The sequence below is a fragment of the Odocoileus virginianus genome, chromosome 32 (assembly GCF_023699985.2).
Source record: "Odocoileus virginianus isolate 20LAN1187 ecotype Illinois chromosome 32, Ovbor_1.2, whole genome shotgun sequence".
In the NCBI taxonomy this organism is placed as follows: Eukaryota; Metazoa; Chordata; class Mammalia; order Artiodactyla; family Cervidae; genus Odocoileus; species Odocoileus virginianus.
The window spans coordinates 10,881,816-10,902,002 of NC_069705.1; the positions used below are offsets into that span (position 1 = coordinate 10,881,816).

Below are 20,187 nucleotides of genomic sequence, written 5' to 3' on the forward strand. Positions count from 1 at the left end.
ACTTTTCCAGGCCTCGGTTTACCCATCTGTGAAACGGAGGTAACAGATCTGCTTCACAGGGTCCCTGAAAGGATGAAACGAGCTAATGCCTAGGCTCAGGGCCTCTGACTCTCGTAACTTTTCTGTACTGTTTGGTGGTGTTCAGCCGCTCCGTTGTGTCCGACTCTTTTGCAGCCCCATGGACTGTAGCCTGCCAGGCTCCTCTGCGCATGGGATTTCCCAGGCAAGACTACTGGAGTGTGTTGCTAGCCAGCCACTCCTCTTTCAGGGGATCTTCCTGACCCAGGGCCAAGCCCACATCTCCTGCATTGGCAGGCAGATTCTTTACCACTGGGTTAGCAGGGCTGCCTTGTCTGTACTGTGTGGATGTGCATTTTTGTTTGGAAAAAGTCTATAAAAGTTTTATGTTATCACGGGATCTCTGACTCAATGAAGTTTTCAGAGCTATTGCTCTAAAGTGAAGCATCTTTGTCAGGTTCCTGAGAACTCTCATCCAGACCAGTGACTTCTCAAGCTGTCAGGCTTTAATGGGGATAAGCGGTACAAGATAGATGTACGGGTTATATTAGAAACAGAACTATCCTGCCTTCAGAAAATAGATACGATTCTAAAGTTTCTACATACTACCCCCTAAATATAAGTAAGCCAAATATAATTCCTTGTTTAAAGCCAAATATAATTTCTTTTGCCTAAAATTTCTATTAATAACATTCACAGCAGACATACCATCAGATTGGCTAAAGGTGAAATTGTACCAGGCACAGCAAAAAAAAAAAAGTAAAATAAAGATACCCAAAGTATCCTTAATAGTAAGAATCCAGAGAATGAAGAAATGTCAAAGTGAAGGATTCTCGCACTTTCCAAGGTTGCCAGGTCTCCAGAGGCAGAAGAGGTGCACAGTCAGGAAAAGGGACGGAGAGTGGTTTATCATTTGTCATTCCTGATATAAATCTGCTAGGACGTTGTATCATGTTACTGCCGAAACTAAAGTGTAGACCGTACATGAAAAATGTGAGCCTGCCAAAGCATGCGGGTGTCCTGAGAGCATTTGAGGGTACTACTGTTTCTGCACAGGATGCTAAATTGTTTGAAATGAAACCTTCAGATGTACTGCAGAGTGACCCAGGGCAGTGTAAGACCTACAAGAAAAGTTCAGTCATTAATGTCCTTTTGCCCCAAACTCCTTTCACAAGTTACCTCCCCTTGTCCCACTCTCTGGCAAATGTCCTGCCCCTCATACTATCGATGAATATTCAGATTTTATACATTTAGAAATGCTTTCCTCGGCCCCTGTCAATTTCCATGTAAATAATAAACAATAGTCACAGTGCCTGAACATAAGAAAGTGGTCGACTCAAATTTGTTGAATGAGTGAGAATAGAGAAAAAAGCCATCAAGGGTTAAACAGAAGGAAAGAATTTTTTAAATGGTGTTACAGCACGGGGAATTACCGGTGGTCCAGTGGCTAGGACTGGGTGCTCTCACTGCTGTGGGCCTGGGTTCAAGTCCTGGTTGGGGAACTAAGATGCCACAAGTGGCACCACATGGCCAAAAACAAAAGGTATTACAAATCAGTGGGGAGAACAAGGATTATTTAAAAATACTAGTACTGGAGTAACTGGTTATCTATTTTGAAAAATATATATAGTAGAGCCTTATCTTACACTAATTATTCTAAAAATTTCAGATGAAGTAAATGGTTTCTTATAAAGAGAAGGACTTCATGAAACAACTAGAAGAAAAGAGTTATCTCATTTGAGGACAGGGAAGAGCTTACTATAAGCACAAAACAGAGGGGGGAAAACCCAAAGCAAAGCATGATAGGTTATTTTATATTAAAAAGTAACGTAAAAAAAAAGTAACATGACTACTAAATGTAATATGCTCTGGAACAGAAAAAAAAAATCAGGTAAAAAACTAAGGAAATCTAAAGAAAATATGGACTTTAGTTAATAACAATATATCAGTGATGGTTTCAATAACTGTAACAAAAGTACCATAGTAATATAAGACGTTAATAATAAGGAAAACTGCTTGTGGAATCTATGGGGACTCTTGGCACATCTGCTGAAATTTTCTGTAAATCCAAAACTGTTCTAAAATAAAAAGCTAACGAACAAAATACCTTCCCTTCAAAACAAAAATGGACAGTGGTTAACAGGTTTGTTTAAGACAATGGCCAGGCATGTAGGTCTCTGGATTCAGGCTGCCTAGCCTTGAATCTCAATTCTGTCACTCCAGCTGCGATAGCCGGCTGCTGCTAAGTCGCTTCAGTCGTGTCCGACTCTGTGCGACCCTATAGACGGCAGCCCACCAGGCTCCCCCATCCCTGGGATTCTCCAGGCAAGAGTACTGGAGCGGGGTGCCATTGCCTTCTCTAGTATGTGACAGCCTAGACAAGTTAGTTAACCTCTCTGTATCTATTTCCTTGGGCTTCCCAGCTGGCACTAGTGGTGAAGAACCCTCCCACCAATGCAAGAGACATAACAGACAAGAGTTTGGTCCCTGGCACTGGGTTATTTGGCACTGGGACTTCCTTGATATCTCAGTTGGTAAAGAATCCACCTGCAATGTGGGAGACCTGGGTTCGATTCTGGGGTCGGGAAGATCCCCTGGAGAAGGGATAGGCTACCCACCCCAGTATTCTTGGTCTTACCTTGTGGTTCAGCTGGTAAAGAATTCGCCTGCAATGAGGGAGACCTGGGTTTGATCCTTGGGTTGAGAAGATCCCCAGAAGGGAAAGGCTCCCCACTCCAGTATTCTGGCCTAGAGAATTCCCTGGACTGTATAGGCCACGGTGTCGCAAAGAGTCGGACACGACTGAGCGACACTTTCACTGGGTTATTTTAAGAGGTTTGACAGAAAATAACAAAATTCTGTAAATCAATTATCCTTCAATTAAAAAATAAATTAATTTTAAAAAATCATATTAGTGAATGTACATGCGAGACTAACATTTTCCAAAAACATAATAAGTGCTCAGTAAATGTTAGCTGGCTCCACAGTATAAAGAATTCTCACAAAAAATATAGAAAAATTAGTGCGTGCGTGCATACTAAGTCACTCTAGTCATATCCGACTCTGTATGACGCTATGGACTGTAGCCCGCCAGGCTCCTCTGTCCATGGGATTCTCCAGGCGAGAATATTGGAGTGGGTTGCCGTGCCCTCCTCCAGGGGATCTTCCCAAGCCAGGGATTGAACTCAGGTCTCTTCCTGCATTGCATGCAGATTCTTTACCATCTAAGCCACCAGGGAAGTCCTGAAAAATAAGTACCTCAGTACAAAACTGGCAAAGAGAAATTAAGACATTAAGAAATTACAAAGGCTGATAAGGAATGACTTGGTGGTCCAGTGGTTAAGAGTCTGCCTTCCAATGCAGGGGATGAGGGTTCAACTCCTGGTCAGGGAACTAAGACGCCACATGTCTCTGGGCAACTGAGCCCCCACTCCACAACTACGGAGCCCATGAGCTCTGGAGCTTGTGCTCCAGAACAAAAGAAGCCCACACGCTATAACTAGACAGAAGCCCCTAACCCTTTAAACTACAGAAAGCCTGTGTGCTGCAGTAAAGACCCAGGGCAGCCCAAAAAAATGGCTAATAAGCATACAGGGGGAGACTTCACTCTCACTGAGAAAGAATTTAAAAAGTCAAACCAAGATTATAAATTTTTCCTCTTGCCAAACTGGCAAAGATGGAAAATGATAGTGCCTGGCATAGGAAAGGATGCTATTATACAGCCAAAGTGACAGTGGAAGAAAAGCTATGACCAAGCTAGACAGCATATTAAAAAGCAGAGACGTTATTCTGCCAACAAGATCTGTTAGTCAAAGCTATGGTTTTTCCAGTAGCCATGTATGTATGTGAGAGTTGGGCTATAAAGAAAGCTGAGCACCAAAGAATTGATGCTTTTGAACTGTGGTGTTGGAGAAGACTCTTGAGAGTCCCTTGGACTGCAAGGAGATCCAACCAGTCCATCCTAAAGGAGATCAGTCCTGGGTGTTCATTGGAAGGACTGATGCTGAAGCTGAAACTCCAATACTTTGGCCACCTGATGCGAAGAACTGACTCCTTGGAAAAGACCCTGATGCTGGGAAAGATTGAAGGTGGGAGGAGAAGGGGACAATAGAGGATGAGATGGTTGGATGGCATCACCAACTCAGTGGACATGAGTTTGAGTAAATTATGGGAGTTGGTGATGGACAGGGAGGCATGGCATGCTGCAGTCCATGGGGTTGCAAAGAGCTGGACACGACTGAGCAACTGAACTGAACTGAAAGTGGCAGTGCTGGGAGGTGGGGGTATAATTTGGGATGACTTTGAGGGGAGTAATTTGACAATATACAGTAATACATAACTAAATATAGCCTTTAGAATATTTGCATTTTCACTCTATAATTAAACTTCTAGGAATGTGTTCTAAATTATTGATCAGAGATGCACGAATAATTATAAGAATATTTACTAACTGTGTTACTTAGATGAGCAAAAATGGCAAGCCTCACACATAACTGGCAGGAATGTAAAATGGTAAAGTCCTTTGGAAAACAATTTGCTGGTTCCACCAAAAGTAAAACACAGAGTTACTACATGCGTGCGTGCTCAGTCGTGTCCGACTCTTTGCAACCCATGGACTGTAGCCCACCAGGCCCCTCTGTCCATGGGACTCTTCAGGCAAGGATACTGGAGTGGATTGCCATTTCCTACTCCAGGGGATCTTTCTGACCCAGGTATCAAACCCGTGTCTCTTGTGTCTCCTGCATTCGCCAGCAGATTCTTCACCACTGCATCACCTGGGAAGCCCCAGAGTTATCAGGTGACCCAGCAATGCTACTCCTTAGCAAACACCCGCAAAGAACTGAAATCAGGTACTCAATCAGATACTTGCACATCAGTGTGCGTATCGGCACCATTTACAACTGCCAAAAGGTGGAAGCAACCCAAGTGTCCATCAAGAGATGAACAGATAAACAGAATGAGGTCTCTACATACACAGGAATATTATTGAGCCAGGCAAAGGAATGAAACTCTGAAACACGCTACAACATGAGTGAACCTCAGGACATGATTCTAAGTTAACTAAGCCAGCCATAAAAGGACAAATATTTGATGATTCCACTTATATGAGGAGCAGGTAAATAGAGACATAAAGTAGAATAGAGGTCACTGGCGGCTGGGGGACGGAAGTAAGGGGAGTGATTGTTTACTGGATGCAGAGCTTCTCTTTGGGATGATGACAAAGTGTGAACGGATACTTGTGACGGTGACACAACATGGTGAATGGAGTTAATTGAACACAAAAAGGATTAAAATGGTGAATTTTATCTTACATATACTTTACCAAAATAGAAAATTGAAAAAAAAAAAAAAAGCATCCTATAGGACTCAGAGGGAGTTTCAGAACATGGACCTCCATGGCCATTCAGGATGCTACCAATTCATCTCCTGACCTGGGGTTAACAAATTCACACAGCCTGCAGCACACCCTGGCTACCAGCCAACAAAGATATTAAATAACCCGCTTCGCTAGCCCAGGACACCAGCAGCTGTGCCCATCCCCCCGCCTTCTCTTGATTTTTGACACGAAATATGAATCAGCCGGGAGAAGCTGTGGAGTGGAGGTAAGGGTGGGGAACCGCTGACGCTAAAAGAGAGAAGCAATTGCGCAAAACCAGACCAGAACCTCTTTGGAGTCTCAATCCTTGAGAGAGTATCTCTTACCTTTTAATGATTTGCAAAAAGGGATTTTTCTTCCCTTAGTAACTCCTGTTTAGTATATCAGCTACCCTCACTGTCTAGAAGTTGTGCTATCTAAACTCAACATACACACACAAATAATTTCCATGTCCTGAAATGCAAACCATTTCCTGGGGGGGTTGACTTCACCAGAGAGACAGGCAGCCAACATCCTCTAAAAATTATATATTTCAACCATGTCACCAGTCCCTCCTTCAAGCTAAGTATTTCTTTTAACATGTATTCATAGAGCAGGTTTTTCTGGGTCTTTTTCACAAACTTGCTCTAAGTCTCTCTCTTAACTGTACAGTAAAACAGTTTAGATGGATGTTTGAAAAATTTCTACAGAATTGGGGACCTAAATGTTTTCAATGAGAGTAAAAATTGTGTGGTGAACAACACTATGAATTTGAAAGCCGTGGGTTTCAAGTAAGTTGCTTCCTAAGATTACTTGTTTCGAATCCTGTTTGCTTGTGTCTAAAACTTCAAAGCCAGCACCTCTTCATGTCAGGACTTGTGTTCATCAAAAGGCTCTATCTGTTGTTGTTGCTATCTCTGTAGTTCATGAGACCTTTATAGAACCTGCATGTAATTCACATGATCAGAAACCCCAAGGCAAAAACACTCCAGTTCTCAGAAACTCCTGACTTTGCCAATGATCTAATCCATTAGAACATATTCCAAATGCAAACTAAGATTGGCCTGGAAATTTAACTGAAAGCGTTGACAAGTGCATTATGGTTCATTCCTCCTGGACAACCTCAACAAGCCCTAGATGAGTTAGTTATACACCATAGTCCTAAAGGAAAAATAGGTTCTGCTTTATGTCATTGTCCAAACCTCTCCACAAATTATTTACTGCTCTTAGAAAACCCATCTTGGCCCCATTGCCAAAAATAGTTCAACTCAGGAGTCAGTGTTTTCAAACATTTCACCAAACTACCACATCCCCAAACACAGGGCCATTCTCAGGACAGCGCTTCTTTCTGCAAAATGGAAATTAATTGAGGAAAAAGTTAACTCGAAAGAGCCAGTCTTGGTTCTTCAAGAGGCCTCACTGAATGAGCATGCAAGTCAGCCTTCCCTTTAGAAGAGTCGTGTGTGTGTGTCATTTCAGTCATGTCCGACTCTTTGCAACCCTACAAACTGTAGCCCACCAGGCTCCTCTATCCACGGGATTCTCCAGGCAAGAAGACTGGAGTGGGCTGCCATGCCCTCCTCCAGGGGATCTTCTTGTCCCAGAAGTCAAACCCACATCTCCGGCATTGGCAGGCAGTTTTTTTACCACTAGAGCCACCTAGAAGGGCCCCAGCACAGACCCATCCTTGCTCAAAATATACATCCCACAGAAGCGAGTGTAGCGCCTGGTTTATAGGTACATACACATGGGAATGTATTAATAACTCAGGTAAGCAAGCATGCCTGGGTACCAACCCTACACTAATAATACACACTAGTTCATAAGGTAGGTATGATTCCTACTGCCATTTTAAAGATGCAGACATCTGCCCAACTGAAGAGGTAAGTGATTACTTTCCAAAGCTTCCTGAACTAAGCTACTGCTGGAATTCCAGCCCAGGTCTGCCTGATCCACAGCTTCTGCTCTTAATCACTACCTGTGCAGCCTCCTTGAATAACTGAAATGACATTTCCCTGTAGTTTTTACCAAAGCTGACTCACTTGCTTCCTCCGGTTTGGGGAAGGTAGACCTTCCTGCAAGCCTATATGCTATAATCTTCCATAATAATCAGTTTTATCTTAAAATCAGAACTTTCTCTTCACACGTGTCCCTACTTGTTTACATTTCTTTTCAAAAGTAATTTTATTTTATTTATTGACTGCACCTCATGGCATGTGGGATCTTAGTTCATCGACCAGGGATTGAACCCTTGCCCCCTACACTGGCAGTGTGGAGTTTTAACCACTGGATCACCAGGGAAGTCCCCCACATGTGTTGATATTTCACAGTAGAACTCTGTTAAGACAGATTTATCTGGTTAAATTTCATACTTGATTAAATTTTTCTGCAATATAGATTGTGAGCATTCTGAAACATACTTTTCTCCCTCAAAAGACAAATGCCAGTATTCACGCATCACTTGTGAGATTTTCATGTATTTTTATGTTTTTTAAAAAGGAACAATAGATTTTAAAAATGCAACGGCCCGAGTAGGGGAACTTCCTTGAGGTCAGTATTATCCATGGCTGCCATGTGTCCGGCAGGAAATCTGTAGCCAGTGACATTAACAATGACCATGGAGACACTTGTGGCTGTACATCTGAATGAGGCAGGATAAAAAGCATGCATTTCGCTTTTCATGTATATCACAGGCATCAGAGCTCGTATTTCTCATCTTTCACCTGGTCTGTGCCAAGTGGTTTATAGGGCTGACTCATTAAGCCTGCACACTCTGATGAGGCCGAAACTCTCAACACAGCCCACACGTGTTTATGTCCTTCTTAATGCCCTCACTCCAGCAGGGTAGGGCATTCCTGGGTGGTATTCCTAGGTTTAGACCAAGGATGGCTTTATTGATTATTTTTAGGCAAGCTTTGGTAAATATATAAGGCATGTGCAGAATCTCCTTGGAGAAAGAGACCTTCTATCTGTTGCAAAAGCACAGGATGATCTGACAATCGAAAATCAAATCCTTATCCTGACAGCTGAATCCAGCACAAAAAGCCCTGAGTTCATTTCTCCAGCATCCTATCAGAGAACGATTCAAATATTTACTTCTGAGTTACACCAGCCATATGCTCACCAAGATTAAATAGTCAACCGTCATCCTTGGCTAAAACAACTTACTGCTCAGAGATAAAACCTATTAGCTTGCTTTTCATATAAATACATGATCTTATGTCATCCTCAGAGCAGCCTGTGAAGTGGACACTGTCTTCATTCCCATTTTAAATACAAGGAAGCAGACTCAGAGAGGTTAAGGACCAGATAAAAGAGCTCCAGATACTAAGGAGCAGAGCCTAGAATTCAACCCTGGGCAATCGGCCTCTAAAACCATATCTGAACATCATCTCTGTATTACACTGCCTCTTCTGTTTGCTTGTTTATTGAATATTTATTTATTTGGCTGCACTGGGTCTTAGTTGTGGCACAGGGATCAGTAGCGGGGGTTCAGTAGGTGCACTGCAGGGGCTTAGCTGCCCCATAACCCACCATACCCCCTGCAACCTGCTCCTGCCACGGGAAAGCTTAGTTCCCAAACCAGGGATTGAACCCTCATCCCCTGCACTGGAAGAAGTCTTAACCACTAGACCACCAGAGGCGTCCCTTACGTTTGCTTTTTATAAAATTAAATCAACTTCGGCAATTTTTTTCTCATTAGGTATAAGCATTGCTAATTCAGATTTCTCCCTCATTTGGGGGGAACTAAAGGAAAAAGTGGGGTGTGTTCTGCCTGCTGAGATAAAAGTTCGTTTCCTAAAATCAATCCCAACACTCCCGTGGGAAAGGGCTGCAGCAGGACCTCTGGAGTCAAAATCTGGGTCCCCCACCTTGTAGTTCTGTGACCTTGAACAAGTCACTTCTCTTTGTATTGATGTTTCAGCTTCCTCACCAATAAAATGAGGGCCATTAGAGAAACAAACTCAGTGTTCTTGGGGACTAACACGCAGAGTATTTAGAACAGGGTTTGGTACATTTTTAATCTACTCCATAATTCTCATCTATTCTTATGATTAATAAGATGCCTGGACTAAGTTTAGATTCGTGATCATATGTAAACCATCGGGAGGAATAACTAACATGTCTATCATCTGGATATTCTGGAAGTTACTTTGTCTTGAAAAGAGAATCCAAAGAGGCCCCTCCCATGGCCCAGGCTGTCTGTATGTGATGGCTAAGTGTATCTTTCTCCAACTAAACAGCTTTGGCACTGGCTGAATTAAAATAGAGTATGGATTCTTTGACATTACCAAGACACACACACACACACACACACACACTTTAAACATTTTTAATTAAACGCTTAAAGATGGTTTGCGTTCTCAGATAAATAGTTATCATCAACGTATCCTCTCTGCGATAAGACAGCAAGGCCATCTTTCAAACCCCAGCAACTTGCTCTAAATCACGTTCCTAAAAACGTCCCTTCGAAACTTGCATTTCGGTACTCGGTGTCCCCAGTTGTTGCTGTCCCAGAACAAAAGCCTAATTGCTGCCGCTACAATACAGTCCTTTCTCTGAGATCATCATGAAGCCCTCGGAGCAAACAAGAGGGAATTCTTGCGAACAACGAGCACGGCGTCAAGTTCCTGAGCCCTGAAGGCCAACACGAGCCAGTTATCTCTGCGACTCGAGTCCCTTTCTAATCTCTTCTCCTGCAGCAACTGGCTCCGTCTCCGGGGTGTTTCTGAGCCCTTGAGGACACGTGTGTGTTCCTGCTCGGACGAGTCTGGAAAACTTCGGGGTCCTCTCATCCCCGCCCCCTCCCCTCTCCGGGCGCAGCAAGGACGGGCGCGGGTCAGCAACCCGCCTGGAGGCGATACTGTCCCCGTGGAGTCGTGGTCGTGCGTCCCCCGGGCCTCGCAAGGTGAGGCTCGGGGCGGGATGTCCCACCAGGCCCACCCCTGAGCCCCGCAGGCGCGCGCGGGAGTCCCCACTTTCCCAGCCCGGGTGGGACGGGCGCCGTGCGCTCTCATCCCGGGCCGGCAGGCAAAGCCCCGAACAGCGGCCCCTGGGGTCTGGGGGGCGGGAGTGGGGGTGCTGGGACTCACGCGGTCTCTCGGGGTCTCGGGGACCTCTCCGCGGTCGGCTCCCGGCCCCTCGGGCTCTGAGAGTGGGCGCCTCCCATGGCTCAGAGCGCGGGGCCCCGGCTGCGCCCGCCGGTGGTTGCTCCGCGGCGCGCCGGCCCGGCCCGGACCCCGCCGGGAGGAGGAGGCGGGCGCCGGAGGAAGGGTGGGGCCACGGGGTGGGCGGGGGTGTCAGGGACAGGGTCCCGGCCGCCGGGAGAGCCGGCGAAAGGGCGTTGCTGGAGACGCTGCGACTTCTCCGCCAATCGCAGGGCTCGGCCCGCCCGGCGGCCCGGGGACCCCCGCCCGGAGATCCCGCCCGGGCGAGGCGGAACGCGCGGGTCACGGAGCCAGGGAGCCCCCCCAGGGCGGCGGAGGGCGACAGGTGGACTGGGGCGGGAGGGCCCGGCGGCCGTCGCGCTCCCAGTTCGCCCCGGCCGCGGGCGGGCCCCCGGGGAGCCCCCGCGCGCGGCTGCTAGCGGCGCAGCTGGGAGGGGGCCCCGCGGGGCGGCCGTGCGGAGAAGCCCCGGGAGGGGGCGGTGTGCGCCCGCACCCCAGACCCGGGCCGCCTTCCCCGCCGGGCGGCCTCCCCTAGACGCTCGTCCGGCACAGAGGCCTGCGCAGAGTCGTGTAGAAAACGGAGGGGACCTGTTCGTGCCCCCCAAAACTCGGGACAACTTCCTGCGCCCTCCCCGAGTCTTGCTTTCTTTTCTTTTGTAAAATAAGAGGGCTATGATCATTCTTGACCTCTTAATGTCCCTTCCGGTTCTGACAACCAATGAATGAATTCTCTTCCGAACTCTTGTGTCGGAAATAAGATACTGTCCCTCCCATCACCCCTGTCACGTACCTACTCATATACTCCTTACAGGGCTTCCCTGGTAGCTCAGATGGTTAAAGAATCTGCGTGCAATGCAGGAGACCCAGCTTCAATCCCTGGGTTGGGTAGACCCACTGGAGGAGGGAATGGCAACCCACTCCAGTATTCTTGCCTGGAGAATTCCATGGACAGAGAAACCTGGTGGGTTACAGTCCTTGGGGTCACAAAAAGTTGGATTCGACCGAGAGACTAACATACACACCATACTCCTTATAACTTCCTTTCAAACTATTTCAGGCTTTTCTTCATCGGTTCCCTTCCCACCTTCCAATTCGCTCCCCTCCAGCTACCTCTCCTCCACCCCAGGTTTTTTTTAGCTTAAAATATGGAATGCCCTCTTTCCTAACACCTGTTTATCCTTCCAGACCCAACTCAGATTGCCTTCCACACCATTATCCTGTATTCTGATCTTACAGCTTTTTCTTATTGCCTGTTTCCTTCACTAGAACGTAAACTCTGCGACGAAGGGGAGTTTGTTTTCATTGTCCTCCCAATACTGCCAGACACATGCCTAGTTCAGTTCAGTTAAGTCGCTCAGTTGTGTCCAACTCTTTGCGACCCCATGAATCGCAGCATGCCAGGCCTCCCTGTCCATCACCAACTCCCGGAGTTGACTCAAACTCATGCCCATCGAGTCGGTGATGCCATCCAGCCATCTCATCCTCTGTTGTCCCCTTCTCTTCCTGCCTTCAATCTTTCCCAGCATCAGGGTCTTTTCCAATGAGTCAGCTCTTCGCATCAGGTGGCCAAAGTATTGGAGTTTCAGCTTCAGCATCAGTCCTTCCAATGAACACCCAGGACTGATCTCCTTTAGGATGGACTGGTTGGATCTCCTTGCAGTCCAAGGGACTCTCAAGAGTCTTCCTCAACACCACAGTTCAAAAGCATCAATTTTTTGGCACCTAGTAGATACCTATCATTGCTGATAAATGCATCCTTCCTACATATATTATCACCCTCCTCCCATATCACTTGTTAATTCCTCCAGCATAGCACCTACTGATCTTATTTTGCAACTATCTCTTCATTTATTTGTCTTTCTGTTCTTTAAGGGCAAGAAAACTTCCTTATCTCTGTATCCAAGCTTACTGCCTGGCACAACGCCTGTATCCTGGCTTATGTATAACAAATATTTGCCAAATGAATGAATGAACCTGTGGTTAAGCAGACAGACTGGTGCTGAATGTTAACTTCCTCCTTGAGTGGAAGCTACAGGCAGGACAGATGTATGCAGTTACATATTCACGTTTCCACAAAGGATAGGAAACCCCTCCTATATTTACAATGACTCTCTCTTTTTTTTATGTCAAATGTTGACTTCCTGTTTATACATTATCTTTACCCTCCTATAGCCAGAGAGTCCCCAGTGTTCAGGATGCTGCTGCATTGTAGATAGACATAAATAAGTAGAATACTGGGGGCTGGGAAAAGAAACATTAATTAGTACACCAGTAGAGTGAGACAGGGGCAATGAGGTTTTGTGGGGGTAGATTTCATAGAGCTGAAGAAAAGTTGACTCTTGGCAGAAGTTCGAATTCTCCCCGCATTCTGTCTGGAATACTAAGGCAATGTGATCATCCAAGTGTCATTGAGAAGGCAAACAGCCCTGTCAGAGCTGTGGCCCCTTCCCGAGGAACTGTTCAGCCCCATCCAGGGAGAAAGGTGGGTCATTCCAAGGGGGAAGTGGGAGGGGAAGCCAGGAGAGAAGGAAAAGGGGGATGGGAAAGTTTTCTCCCCCTCCCCCACCCCCAGTAGACAAGATGGGCTGTTGGGAGTTTTCTCACTGTTTCCGCAGAAAAGCAGAGGGTAGCATCACTAAAATGGTTGAAAGGAAAAGAAAGGAAGCCTATATCCTAGTGCGGTGCAGAGAAATAGAGAGAATGAAGGAGAAAAGGAGTCTGCACAAGAATGTGAAAGGTAGTCCCACGGGGGTGCAAAGGGCATCTCTACTGAGATGCTTGTTCTTACTGCCCTGGCTTATCCAGAGACGGGTCATCAGTGAAGTCAGTGAAGGGAATTCTTTTCTTTTTTTTTTTTAACTTTTTATTTTATATTGGAATATAGCTGATTAACAATGTTGTGAGAGTTTCAGGTGCACGGCAGAGGAGCTCAGCTGTACATATCCATGTATCCATTCCCCCCAACCTCCCCTCCCACCCAGGCTGCCTCATCACGCTGAGCAGAGTTCCCTCTACTCTACAGTAGGCCCTTGGGTATCCATTTTAAATATAGTCATGTGTACATGTCAGTTCCAAACATCCGTAACTTTCCTTCCCCCCCATCCTTCTCCTGGGCAACCATAAGTTTATTCTCTAAGTCTGTGAGTCTGTTAGTAAAGGGAATTCATGTTTTGGGGAAATAAACAGAATGAGGGCTTTTCAGAGAAAAGGCCTGATGGGGACCAGGAGGGGTAGTGTCTGATACCCAGTGTTAGGGTTTCCCTTCGTGCTTTGTAATTCTGTTAGTAAGGCATTTTTAAACATTGAAAAAAGAGTAAAAATAGAAAATTTAACAAACTGAAATTCAAGATTTCCCCCGAGATGGCAAAAGACATCCTTCAGTTATCAAATCCTACCCCCAGAAGGTGACTTTTGCTCAGAGGAGGGATGGGGGCTAATGCTCTTTGGGTACCAGAATACCTGTGCTTGATGGTTGACAAAAGTAACCAGTTAGTCCTCAGAGTACTGGGGAAAGATCACAGTAGGTAATATCTGTTGAACACTTTATATGCCAGATTCTGTTCTCAGTGCATTAGATTTATTAACTCATTTAGTACATCGAGACATTTTGGGTAGGTACTTTTAGTATGCTCAATTTACAAAGAGTAAAGTGAAGCACAGAAGGATTAAATACACTTAAGTCCACTCAGTAAGAAATAATAGCAGGACTTCCCTGGTGGTCCAGTGGTTAAGAATCCACCTCACAACGCAGGGGACGTAAGTTTGATCCCTGGTCTGGGACGATCTCACATCCCACGAAGCGACTAAGCGTGTGCGCCACAACTACTGAGCCGAAAGCTGCAAAGACTGAGGCCCACACGCCCCAGAGCCTTTGCTCTGCAGCAAGAGAAGCCATCACAAATGAGAAGGCCTCGCACCGCAACTAGAGAAAGCCGTCTCACAGCAATGAGAATCCAGCACAGCAATAAGTAAGTGAATAAATAATCGCAGAGCCCAGGTTCTAACCCAGGGAGGCTAGATCCAGAGCTATCACAGAGCTTAGCTTCTATGCTGTATTTCCTTAAATTTTACACTGTGCACCCCACTTCAAGCTGAAGAAACTGACAAGTAGAGAGGTAAGTCCAATATTTAACTACTCAATATTTAAATGCCCAATATTCAATGGGCATTAAATATTAAATACTAAAATATTGGACTATTGGATATTCAATATATTCAATATATCCAATAATAAAATATCCAATATTAAAACCCAGTTCTGTCTTGATTACAAAGCTTATGTTTCACATGTATGTGCCCCTCCCACCCCAGTAATCATGCCAAATGAATACCCTTCAAAGTAGACAAGTTGGGAAGCTACCTGCTTATTTTAGAGCTGTACCATCCTTCCTGTTTTGGAAATTATTTAAATGCCAGTTTATAAGCCACAGGATAAAACTGGATTTATTGCTTACGAGTCACACACTGTTCTTGAAACCAGGTAATGTCAGTGCTCCAACACTGTTCTCAATTTTCAAAATAGTTTTGACTACTCTAGGTCCTGTGTCTTACTGTATAAATTTTAAAATAAAATTATAAATTTCTTTCTTTGTATTTATTTTTTAAAATTTCTTTTTAAAAAACCTGTTTGGATTTCTACAGGGATTCTATTGACTAATTCAAATAGGGATTCCCAGTTTAACAGTTTTGAGACTTCTGATCCATGGACATGATACAGCTCTCTATTCATGTAGATTTTCTTGAATTTCCCATAGTTTTATAGTTTTCAGCCAACAGGTCTTACATATCTCTTGCTAAATTTATTCCTTAGTGTATTTATACTACTGTAAATGGAATTGTTTTATAATTTACTTTCTAAATGTTAGTTGCTAGTAAATAGAAATACAGTTGACTTTTGTATATTGTATCCTGCAACCTTGCTAAACTCACTTATTACTTAATAGCTTTTTTGTGGGTTCCTTAGGTTTTTCTATACAATATCATTTGCACATATAGTGTTACTCCTTCTTTATAATCTGTATGCTTTTTTCTCCATTGTCTAGGCACTTCTGCTGCTGCTGCTGCTAAGTCACTTCAGCCGTGTCAGACTCTGTGCGACCTCATACACGGGGGCCCACCAGGTTCCCCTGTCCCTGGGATCCTCCAGGCAAGAACACTGGAGTGGGTTGCTCTGTCCTTCTCCAATGCATGAAAGTGAAAAGCGAAAGTGAAGTCGCTCAGTCCTGTCTGAATCTTAGCGACCCCATGGACTGCAGCCTACCAGGCTCCTCTGTCCATGGGAGTTTCCAGGCAAGAGTACTGGAGTGGGGTGCCATTGCTTTCTCTGAGGCACTTCTATACATTGTTAAATAAAACTGGTAATCCTTGCCTTGTTCCTTATCTTAGATAGAAAGCATAAAATCCTTTGCATTGTAGTATATTAGCTGTCAGATTTTGCAGATGCAGTTGAGAAGATTTTTTTAAATTTACAATTTACTAAAACATTTCCATGATAAAAGGATGTTGAATTTTGACAAATGCTATCTCTGCACTTATTAAAATGATCATATTGTTTTCCCCCATATTCTATTAATTTGTTGAATTATAGATTTTTTTGGATGTTAGAACAGTCTTGTATAGCCCCTTGATCATGGTGTATAGTTTTCTTATATGCTGCTAATATTTGGATGGCTCATATTTTGTTGAGGAATTTTGTATCTATATTCATGAGGCTTATTGGTCTCTAGTTTCTTTCTTAAGATGTCTTCATCTGGCTTTGGAATCAAGATAATACTGGCATCATACAATGAGTTGGAAAGTGTTTCTTCCCCCTTTATTTTTTGAGAGTTTTTAGGATTGGTATTAACATCATTTCTTCTTTAAATGTTTGATAGAATTCACCAGTGAAACCATCTGAGCCTGGAGTTTTCTTTGTCAGAAGGCGTTTCAACTCCAAATTCTGTAATTGATACAGTGTTGTTCAAGCATTCTGTTTTTTCTTGGGTCAGCTTCATAATTTACATCTTCCCCAGAAAGTGTCCATTTCACCTAAGTGGTCATTTTTCTTTTTTTTTTTTTTTTTGGTCATTTTTATTTTTAAGCAGTCACCTTTCTTATCTTCCTTTTCTTAATACTGATTGATTGATTGATTGATTGATTGATTGTATCAGGCCTTGGTTGCTACATGAGGGATTTTCCTTGCAGCCTGAGGGCTCTTCATTCAAATACAGGCTCTCTAGTTGTGGCACGCAGGTTCCAGAGTGCATGGACTCTGTCATCATGGTGTGCAGGCTTAGTTGGCAAGTGGGATTTTAGTTTCACAACCTGGGACTGAATCCACATTCCCTTAGGTTTTTCTATATCTGTATTGATAAGCAGATTCTTAACCACTGGACTGCTGGGGAAGTCCTTAGGTGTCACATTTAAAGGCATAAAGTTGTTCATACTACTAATAATGGATTGTTGTCTGGATCTGTTTTAATGTCTGAAGGATCTGTAGCAACATATTCTTTCATTACTGATATTGGCAATTTCTTTTCTTCTTGTTTGTCAGCCAGGCTTGAAATTTATCAATCCTATTAACTTTTTCAAATGACTGGCCTTTGGTTTTACTGGTTTTCTTTTTTCTGTTCTCTATTTCATTGATTTCTGTCTTATCTTTATACTTTCCTTCCTTCTGAGTGCTTTGGGTTTAATTTGCTCTGCTCTTTTTCTAGTTTTAAAGGTGGAAACTTAGATCAGTGATTTGAGACCCTTCTTGTTTTCCTCTTAAAGGCATTCAAAGCTATAAATTATTTCCCTGTAAGTGCTATGTTAGCTACATCCCACAAATTTCGAAATGTGTTTTTGTTATCCTTCAGTACAAAATATTTCTGTCTCTTGTGATTTCTTCTTCACACCAGTCAATATTAAAAGGGTGTTGTTTCATTTCCAAATACTTGGGATTTTCCTAGCTCTCTTATTGTTCTTAGTTTCTAATTTAATTGTGCTGTGGACAGAGAACAAACTTTCAAAATTTACTGAGACTTGTTTATGGTCCAGAATGTAATCTATCCTGATAAACCCATTGTGTGCACTTGCGTATACACTTTGCGGTTGTTGGGTGAAGTGTTTCTCTAAATACCAATTAGGTCATGGTGGCTGATACAGTTGTTAAGATTTTCTGTCTTTGCTCACTTTTGTTTGTTTATTCAATTTCTGAGAGACATTAAAATCTCCAGTTATGATGGCCTATCTCTACCTTTAATTATGTCCATTTTTGCTGCATGTATGTTGAAGCTGTTCCTGAGCACAGACAAATTTGTGATCTTTATGGCGTCATGAGTAACTAACACTCATCATTCTGTTATCTTTAGTAATAAATTCTTTTTGGAAATCTCTTTTGTTTGATACTAATATAGCCTCTCTAGCCTTCTTGTGCTTAATATTGATATATCTTTTACTATCCATCTGAAAGAGGAGAGTGAAAAAGTTGGCTTAAAGCTCAACATTCAGAAAACTAAGATCATGGCATCCAGTCCCATCACTTCATGGAAAATAGATGGAGAAACGGTGGAAACAGTGGCAGACTTTATTTTCTTGGGCTCCAAAATCACTGCAGATGGTAACTGCAGCCATGAAATTAAAAAGACGCTTACTTCCTTGGAAGAAAAGTTATACCAACCTAGACAGCATATTAAAAAGCAGAGATATTACTTTGCCAACAAAGGTCCATCTAAGTCAAGGCTATGGTTTTTCCAGTGGTCATGTATGGATGTGAGAGTTGGACTATAAAGAAAGCTGAGTGCCGAAGAATTGATGCTTTTGAATTGTAGTGTTGGGGAGGACTCTTGAGAGTCCCTTGGACTGCAAGGAGATCCAACCAATCCATCCTAAAGGAAATCAGTTCTGAATGTTCATTGGAAGGACTGCTGTTGAAGCTGAAACTCCAATACTTTGGCAACCTGATGTGAAGAACTGACTCACTGGAAAAGACCCTGATGCTGGGAGGGGTTGGGGGCAGGAGGAGAAGGGGACAACAGAGCATGAGATGGCTGGATGGTATCACCGATTCAATGGACATGAGTTTGAGTAAACTCTGGGAGTTGGCGATGGACAGGGAGGCATGATGTGCTGTGGTTCATGGGGTCTCAAAGAGTCAGACACGACTGAGCGACTGAACTAACTAGTTTTCCTCTATTTCTCTCGTTGCATTTAACTATTTTTTTTTAACTGGACTTTATTTTTCAGAGTAGTTTTAGGTGCAGAGTTAAAATGAGCAGAAAGCACAGAGAGTTTATATATACCCCCTGCCCTCAAACTCACACAGCCTCCCCACTACCAACCCCCTCCCTCCAGAGTGATACATATGTCACAACCAATGAACCTGCACTGACATGTCATTGTCACCCAAAGTTGATAGTTTACATCAGGGTTCACTCTTGGTATGTATCCTGCATACCAAGTTTTGGCAAATATATAATGACGTGTTTCCACCATTGCTGTGTCATACGGAATAGTTTCACTGCCCTAAACATCCTCTGTTCTCTGCCTGTTCATCCTTCCCCTTCCCTCTCCCCTGGCAACCAGTGATATATTTTTATTGTCTCCATAGTGTTGCCTATTGCAGAACGTCATGTAGTTAGAATCACACAATATGTAGCCTTTGAAGACTGACTTCTTCCACTTAGGCCATGCATTAAAGATTTCTCCATGTCTTTTTTGTGGCTTAACAGCTCTTCATGAAAAGTGAAACTGAAAGTGTTAGTCACTCAGTCGTGTCCGACTCTGCGATCACACGGACTGTAGCCCACCAGGCTCCTCTGTCCATGGAATTCTCCAGGCAAGAATACTAGAGTGGGTAGCCATTCTTTTCTCCAGGGGATCTTCCCAACCCAGGGATCGAACCCAGGTCTCCTGCATTGCAGGCGGATCCTTGACCATCTGAGCCACCAGGGAAGCCCCATAGTTCTTCATATGTTAGGTATCTAATTTTGGACTGTGTCATGGACATCATGAATATGAAGTTGTGCCGATTTCAGGCTCCACTACTTTTCACTGGTGAGAATTGTTTTCCTTTCATCTCAGCAGATCATTTTCTCATTGATCATTTCTCATTGAGCCTGAGTGCAGACTCCTGCGTAGCTGAGCTGCTCTGAGTATTTTCTGCACACGTGTTTCAAGGGTTTAGTGATCTCCACTTAGGACTCTTTCCTTTCTGGGTTCCCCCACTTTTTTCAGCATTCATCATTTCCTGACTTCTCTTCTTTCATCCCTTAGGAGAGCAGGCAGGACTTGAGAGTTTCTCCTATATGCCTCTTTATCACACAAGCCACCGGGTGGACTACACTTAGCCCTGTGCAGAAAGCATTGGCCGCAGGGACTTCCCTGGTGGTCCAGCGGGTAAGTCTCCAGGCTTCCAGCGCAGGGCGGGTGGGTTCAATCCCTGGTCAGGAAACTAAGAGCCCACATGCCTCGAGGTGCAGGCGCAGCCAAAAAAAAACAGCTGTGGCACAGAGTCCACTTGTCTGACTCCTCATCTCCTCTTCTCCAAGCAACATGTAGCACCAGAATCCAACTATTTCTCTTTCTTCAGTGCCCTTAGGTAATTGCATTATGTATTCTATCCAAGTTCTAGAGTTTCTTTTCTTTTTTTTATATATTAATTAATTTATTTTTGGCTGCTTT

The 20,187-nt window shown here is 44.0% G+C and overlaps 1 protein-coding gene and 1 long non-coding RNA gene across 8 annotated transcripts in view; one reads left to right on the plus strand and one right to left on the minus strand.

The window, feature by feature from the left end:
• Window positions 1-20,187, minus strand: part of TACC1 (transforming acidic coiled-coil containing protein 1) — a 126,927-nt gene that overhangs the window by 90,526 nt on the left and 16,214 nt on the right. Inside the window, exon 1 of one of the 6 annotated variants that reach the window (XM_070459866.1) lies at window positions 10,468-10,648. The exons of 1 other annotated variant lie outside the window; for it this stretch is intronic. In XM_070459866.1, coding sequence (XP_070315967.1) covers window positions 10,468-10,544 — 77 coding nt within the window. In that variant the 5' untranslated portion in view covers window positions 10,545-10,648. Of the gene's footprint in view, window positions 1-10,467; window positions 10,649-20,187 lie in introns of those variants that run through there. 4 more of the 6 variants (XM_070459874.1, XM_070459875.1, XM_070459873.1 and 1 more) reach the window with 4 other exon arrangements.
• Window positions 9,950-17,896, plus strand: LOC139032575 (uncharacterized). 2 transcript variants are annotated; one of them, XR_011485104.1, is made up of 2 exons: window positions 9,950-10,283; window positions 15,585-17,896. It is a non-coding gene; the product is annotated as an uncharacterized lncRNA (long non-coding RNA). The 2 variants fall into 2 exon arrangements; XR_011485103.1 differs by lacking the exon at window positions 9,950-10,283 and adding an exon at window positions 12,894-14,510.